The sequence below is a fragment of the Montipora capricornis genome, chromosome 2, assembly GCF_036669925.1.
Source record: "Montipora capricornis isolate CH-2021 chromosome 2, ASM3666992v2, whole genome shotgun sequence".
Taxonomy (NCBI): domain Eukaryota; kingdom Metazoa; phylum Cnidaria; class Anthozoa; order Scleractinia; family Acroporidae; genus Montipora; species Montipora capricornis.
The window spans coordinates 67,797,171-67,804,670 of record NC_090884.1 but is presented as its reverse complement, the minus strand read 5'-3'; the positions used below and the strand labels follow the sequence as shown (position 1 = coordinate 67,804,670).

Sequence of the window (7,500 nt, the reverse complement as noted above, 5' to 3'; positions counted from 1 at the left end):
GCACTTGTGATAGTAAATTAAAACTCCGCCTCCTTTAGAACTAGATCTATCCTTCCTGACAAAGTCATAACCAGGTATTCTTAGCAGGTTGTCCGGGGTAGACGCAGTCAAATGAGTCGCTGTAATACCCAGAATATCCCATTTCAGTTCATTTAAAAGGGCATGGACTTCATTTAGCTTGTTGATAATGCCATTTACATTGATGTGCCCTACCTTCAGATTTTTATTGCCAAGGGAGTCTATTAGCGATTTGTAGATATCAGTATGGTCGACAGCAGGTTCTTTTTCACCTTCGCGTGACAAAATTGAGGCATCAGCAAAAGGTAAGGCGGTTAAAAAACATGCTGGGCAAATCCAGTTGAACTGATCCATTTGCTGGAGACGTTTGTCATCCTTGAGTTTCACTTGACCGCATTTCATATGGCACCACAGCGTGCATTGATCGCAATTTAATGCTCGATGGTTTCTGGCAATTACTTTGTTGCAAACAGAGCAGTTTGTAGGGCCAGGATTTGATTCGATGTCTCCACTGACAATAACACACATAAGTTGAAATCTTGAATCAGAATTCGGGTAGTACTGTACACGTGACGCTTAGAAGACTCTCCGACGAAAGGAGAATCCAAAATGGCGAACTTTACAAACGAGGGGGGCCGGCGTCAAGGGGCAAGAGCCGCAAATCCGGTGATACGTTTGCAAACAGAGTACCATAACTCATTGTCATGTAGAATGTTGTTTTACCTTTCTCTTCATAGCCAGGTCTGATTATGTTCAAGAGTAAGAGCAGAATAAGAAGCCACAAATAACGAGAGCAAAAGCACAAGCAGCCGACCGCCATGGTCGTTTGTAATCCTTGAGTTTCACTTGACTGCACCTACTAATTGTGCCTACTAATTCAAAGGTATTTTTGCACGGTTTACTGAATATGCGGGAAAAGCAGATCTTAACAAGTGTCATTGAAATTTGAAAAGAAAATTGGGGGTAACCACGCATTTTTTGATGGTAATTAATCAAGAATATTTAATTATCACTGAAAAATGCATAGTTACCCCCAGCTTTCTTTTTGCATACTAAGAGCACTTGCTAAGTTCTGCTTTCTCCGCATAGTTTTGAACCGTGCACAAATATCCCTGTATTAATAATCATCACCCATAGGAAATCTGAGCATCTCTAGATGCGCAGAACGTATGCGCAATAACAATAAATAAGCACCGTCCTTAACCCTTTGACATCCAAACCAGCTGAAAGCCGCCAGACTTAGTATTTTACTCTGTCTAACGCCAGACGATTTTATTCGTCAATGGGGAATCCCTGGGAGTCAATGGGTTAAGCTACCCATTTCACCTACAGCCACAGCAATCATGTTGGCATCCTCTTAAGTAGATTCTTCAATAGCAGATTCTTGTAATATTTTGCTGGTGGACATTCTACCGCAAATTGTACCAGGAATTTTAAATTTAAAGTGAAGAAATTTCTTATGGACAAAACATGATTTCACTGTACTGAATAAGTTTTGTTTTTTATTTTACTTAAAATTTTATTATTGTGTATTAAATGTCTCAATTGTATTATAATTATGTATTTGGTGGTCTGCTTTTACATGGGGTCTGGGACTCTTTGCAGACCCTCCTTATGGCATTTTTTAATCTCTCTGTATTATACATGTACCTGTATATACGTATTTCTGCCATTAAATTGTAATAAATAAACCGGAAACCGGTCACCATTTATCCGAGATCTGCCCCTGCCTTTAGCCACATGCTGGCAGTCACATGGGTGAAAACACTGTCCTACGCTTGATGTCATGTTTCTTCCTTATAATAATAATAAAAAAAAAACAACAACGACAAAAAGAAAAAACAAGAAGGAAAAGGCCCATTGGGCACTTGAGGGCTTTCTGTGAAATTCCCTTTGTTTGGGGGTTTATGCTTTCAACTTCATGTTACACTGTTGTAAATGAGTATTTTACCAGAAATGTTTCGTTGCCCTCCAGTCTCTAGGAATTGCCCATTGGTTTGGGTTCTTTATGCTCTTGTCACGACCCATATCTCCAGTCGTCGGTTCTCTTCTATCACCCTAGGGGCAGGTAATGTTTGCTTTTTGGCATTGCAGCCCCGTGGAGATGAGGTTGTTCTTTCTCCCTGTCAAGTTGGGAGAAAACCGCTAAATGGGCTTTACACAGGGCACTCCTCGTCTATCTCGGCATTTTAAGTTGGGAATTGCTGCCTGCAGTACCCCTTTAGCCCTGAGCTGAAGCCCAGTTAGGGAAGGGGAATATTGTTACTTCGCTGGACCTTTCTACCTTGGCCCCAGGACATTATGCCAGCAACTACAGTGTATGCCCACCTTGCAATACAGGCATGAGGCACCCCCTCAGCTGGGCGCCTACAATTGTAGGCCCCTCCTCTGGTGGTCCATACAGGCGGTTGGTATCATCCATGCTTTGCCATTACGTTCCCTGCCCCTTGTTTATACCCAAGTTGTGTCTATTGTCTTGCTGTGCACTAAAGCATTAAATGATATTTTAGAACAAAATAGATGTTAGTTAATGCCAGAAACAAATACTGGGCAGTCAACCTGGGAGGAGAGCGTGACTTCCCATTGCGTGATTACCTTATTTGGCTCTTTCATTCAATCCCACCATGTGAGCCTTGTCGGTTTGACATTTTCAAAGCTGAGCTTGTTCTGTTTTCTGTTCCGCAGTTTAATCCCTCTCTCCCTTTATTGTAACCTACTTTAATAGTTCTCTGCCTAGGTCCTCTTCTCTTTGTTCTTTACGCCAGCAAGCTCTTTACCATCATTGAGCGACACCTCCCCCAAGTCCATGCGTACGCCGATGATACTCCGCTCTATGTTGCGTTTAAACCCGATCCCGAACATGCCGCCAACACAGTGGTAGCCATGGAAGCGTGTATCAACGACATAAGGAAGTGGATGCGGGCTGATCGTTTGAAGATAAATGATGACAAAACGGAATTTTTGGTTATTGGGACTAGGCAGCAACTGGCGAAAGTCAACATTGATTCGATCAATGTGGGAACGGTGGAAGTCTCCTCGTCTTCTGAAGTCAAGAACCTCGGATGCTGGCTCGATAATCAGCTCAAACTAAACAGCCACATCAATCGCCTATGCAAATCTGCCTTCTTTCACTTGTATAACATAAGAAAAATTAGGAAATTCCTCAGTCGTGAAACCACGCAGATCCTGGTCAATGCCCTTGTCACGAGTCGCTTGGACTATTGTAACAGTATACTATACGGTCTACCAGCCACCGAACTTTACAAACTCCAACGGGTACAAAATTCAGCAGCAAGACTTATTTGTAACGTAGGGCGTTTCGATCACATTTCCCCCTCCCTTAAAATGTTACATTGGTTACCCATTAAATTTCGCATTCAGTTTAAGATACTGCTCATTACTTTTAAGGCAATCCATGGTCTTGCACCAGCGTATTTAATTGAATTGATCACCCTTAGGACTCAGTGTACATATAATCTTAGATCTACTAATGAGCTTCTTCTTCAGCCTCCTCGAGTAAAAACTCTAAAGACATTAGGTGATCGTAGCTTTGTAGCGGCTGCACCAGCTTTATGGAACAAATTACCACGTGCAGTCCGCCATTCTCAAAACGTACAAACATTCAAGAAAGCCCTTAAGACTCATTTATTTCGGAAAGCTTATAATTTACAGAATATCTGATCAAGTATGAATTTATAGTTGATATTACGCAATTTTATAGTTGGAATATTAATTAGCTTTAGATTTTTCCATTTTTCATGTAACTGATTTGATTGTAAATAGTAGAATTCTAGTTTTTGTCATTGTAAAGCGCACGAGAGCATCTTCTCATGTATCATGCACTATAAGAGCAATAAAATTATTATTATTATTATTATTATTAAATAAAATGTGTGCAGGGAATTGCTGCCTGTGGCAGTCCTTTAGCCTTGTGCTTAAGTCCTGTTAGGGTGGGGGCATATTGTTACTTTGCTGGACCGGGCTAAACTTGGCGCCAGGAAATTATGCCAGCAACTATGCCGCCTCACAATATAGGCGTGACACACCCCCTTGGCTAGGTGCAGAGACCCCTCATCCAGTGCTCCATACAGGCGGTGGGTATTATCCGTGCCTTGCTAGTACATTCCCTGCCCCTCAATTACACCCAAGTTGTGTCTATTGTCTTACTGTGTACGAAGGCATTAAATGTTGTTTATGTGAAATAAACTTGTGAAACTCTTGGGATCTTGCAATCAACTATTTTTGACATGAAATTATTTAAAAAAAACAAGTCGTGTTTCGTTTCCGGAATGGTAAGGGCAGAGAGGAAAAGATGAAATATTGTAGTGCAGGTCACTCGGCCAGTTATATTGATTTTGCTTTGTCTGTTGAAACTCTCGAGAAATAAAGATAAAGGTTTACTGGTTTTGTAGCACTAACCCAAGGCTAATTTGACCCTTTTTTCAACAGTAAGGCCCTTAGCAATAACCAATAGAGCGCTCAAGTTAATCTTGTTTAGTCTTTGTGTTGCAGGTTGATCAATAATGTAACTATTTGAGAAGGATTTTGAAAAGAAGGGTGTGTTATATTCTGTTTTGGTGATTTTGCACTTTTTTCATGGTAGTTCTGTGGTTTCTAGCAGAAATTGATACTGGCACCTTGTTAACCCATTGACCCTTCAGGTGCCCAAGGACAGTCCCCCAGTTGACGAGTAAACAATTTTCTGGCGTCAGACATAGTAAAATCCATTTTTTTAAATCTCACTTCCACTGGTCATTAGGTTAAGTAAAGTGTACTGTAGGCTGTACCATCAGTTGATTTTTCCTAAACAGGCACACATCCCTTTTGCTAAATCCTTTTTGTGCAGGATGGATAATTATGCCCTCCCAATTTCACTTAAATCAGTCTGTAGTTAATTGCTACACCTATTGCATGCCATATTGCATTGCTTACGTGCAGTTATAGAATGATTCGATTACAATGAACCTCAGTCAGTTTGCACATTTATAATTATGGTCAACAGATTGGGACATGGCATCTGGTCCAGCAGTCTTTCCCTCAACAAGAGAGAGCACAAACTATGCCCGTTTGTGCCGTCTTTTAGTGGATTTAGGATCTCAGGCCCTCCGCGATACCTTTGACAGAATACATTCTCCAGCTGATCTTCACAAGATTTTGTCAAATACTTCAGCACATTACCCTAAATTGCTCTCACTGAGAAAGAGAAAAATTTTGAATCCCACACAGTGGGGAAAGCTATACCCAACTGTTTGTTCATCTGTGTCATCAGCCAGCTTTGACACTACGCTTCTGGTGGTATTGCTGCGAAATATATGTGGTTTCAGTCCTCCTGCCAGTACTGGAAACTGGGACATGCTTCCTCTTCCTGGTGATAACAGTTGTGAGGCAAACATAGCAAGAATCAAGTATTACAGAAATGAAGTCTATGCTCATGCCAGCCAAGCTTCTGTTGATGATGCAACATTCAATATGTTATGGCAGGATATAAGTAATGCATTGCTAGCCCTTGGATCTGGCACAACCTATCCCAATACGATCAGCCGAATGAAGACTGAGTGCATGGATCCTGATTTTGAGGAGCACTATCGAGAATTACTAAAGCAGTGGAAAAAAGATGATGATAACACCAAGGAGGAGCTTGGTGAGCTGAAAGGTATGCTTGATGTCAAAGGAGTTAATGCCATTAGAAGGTAGTGAATTAAAGGTGTTTTGTGCATCTTGCCAATACAGAGGGTTCAGCTTTCAGAGAATTCTGCCTGCCAAAATATGAAACATGAAAAACTACAGAAAATGTTGACTTACTATAATTATTTTTGCTAGAACCAAAACTGTACAATGTACGTAAACAAATCTTTTTTTCAAGATGTGGAACTGCATTTCTTGCACATAAAAGCTGTGAAAGGGGTCAAGTTAATTTGCTCAAATCAATTCCTAAGGTAGAAAGGAGGAAAGAATTTCAAATAAGACTGAGTTAAACATTTTTTTTTTGCAAAGATGTACTAAAGCAGGGGAACAGACAATTTTAGCTGTTACGTTTCGTTTTCCCATCTCAGACTCCAGGGAACTTTCTTTCAAATATGTTCTTATGCATGTGCACTAGCCTGCTTGCAGGGGGTACTTTCTATTTGGTTGCCATATTAGACGGGGGAAAGTCGGAAGATCTGGGACGAATGGGGAATACACCGCATGTCGTAAAACTGGTCTTTTCTGAGTAGCTGCCCACTTTCTGTTGAGCTTCCAGTTATAAGTCACGCCACAATAATTGATCAATAAACTAAGAGACCATAATATAGCTGTCAATCACTGAACCATGCAGTTGTAAACAAATTCACTCTGGAGTGTCTACTTGCACCCAAAAAAGCAGTAAAGAATGGAAGCAAACCGGCAGAATCTGCAGCAAGCGATTAGGGTAGGTTTTGCCCATTCCGATTTCTTGCTCAAGACGGAAAGTTTGAAAAATCTGTGAAGCCAACTTCAAGCAGCGAGAAAACAGTGTTCAAGCAACCATGGACAAACTGTCGGTGTACATGTACATTGGATCAGATGCAACTATAGGCAGTTAATTTAAATTTCTATTGAAAAAATGTTTTCCAACTCAATGACAATCAGTAAGGTTAAGGAAGCTTTTTTCATTTCAAAAGGCGCAACAATTGATCCCAATGGTGTTCTGTAAAGAAACATAATATTATCAGCTTTCAGTTTTTTCCGTTATTATTCCATTACTCTTTTAGTATTTGAATTGTCAAAAATTCAAAAATATGGTGATTTATTGTGCAAGATGATATCGACAAAGCTAATTAAAGATGTTGCTGAGGAATTAGGAATTTCATTAGCAACAATCTGTAGGATAATAATTAGAAACAAGCTGTCCAAGGCCTTAAAAGGGAAGTTGTCAAGCTGTTCGTTAGTATAAACCTCAACAAAGGTGTGATCGGATGTGACTCATACAGTAAACTAGAGGGACCATGCTTTGAAAAATATGTAAGAGAACAGTTCCCTAAATTTTTTGGGAAAGCAAACAGGAGGGGAGCAAAATAGTAATAGAGCAAATTACTTCCAGTTGCTAGATGTGTAAATTCCAGTGTAGAAAAACTATTCATTGAATTCATCAATTCACAAGTTGGACTATACACACGTAATTTACAAGATTGAAAACTACACAACTTTTTTATTGAATTGACCCCAGGTTAAAAATAGAGCAACCTAGTGAAAGAAAAAGTACCTGACAAGATTTTTAACTACAACATAGATGTATGCATAACGTATGAAAAAACAAAAGGAAAATTTCTTTGAGATCATCATGTGGTCTGGAATAGGAAAACAAAACGTACCAGGCAAAAAGGTCCATTAATTTGTAGGTCGGTGTGATACATGTGTTAAGGATTTGCACATTAATGAAATGCAGACACTAACTTTGTTACTTGCTAATCCTTCTCCAAGTTCTTATCATGTATGTTCTGCAAAGCTGGGAAGAAACATTAC

The 7,500-nt window shown here is 40.0% G+C and overlaps 1 protein-coding gene across 1 annotated transcript in view; it reads left to right on the top strand.

Annotated features, from left to right (window-relative positions):
• The window catches only part of LOC138032304 (NLR family CARD domain-containing protein 3-like), a 43,703-nt gene that overhangs the window by 9,049 nt on the left and 27,154 nt on the right, over positions 1-7,500 (top strand). The window contains exon 3 of the mRNA XM_068879961.1: positions 5,021-5,671. Coding sequence (XP_068736062.1) covers positions 5,029-5,671 — 643 coding nt within the window. The 5' untranslated portion in view covers positions 5,021-5,028. The remainder of the gene's footprint in view (positions 1-5,020; positions 5,672-7,500) is intronic.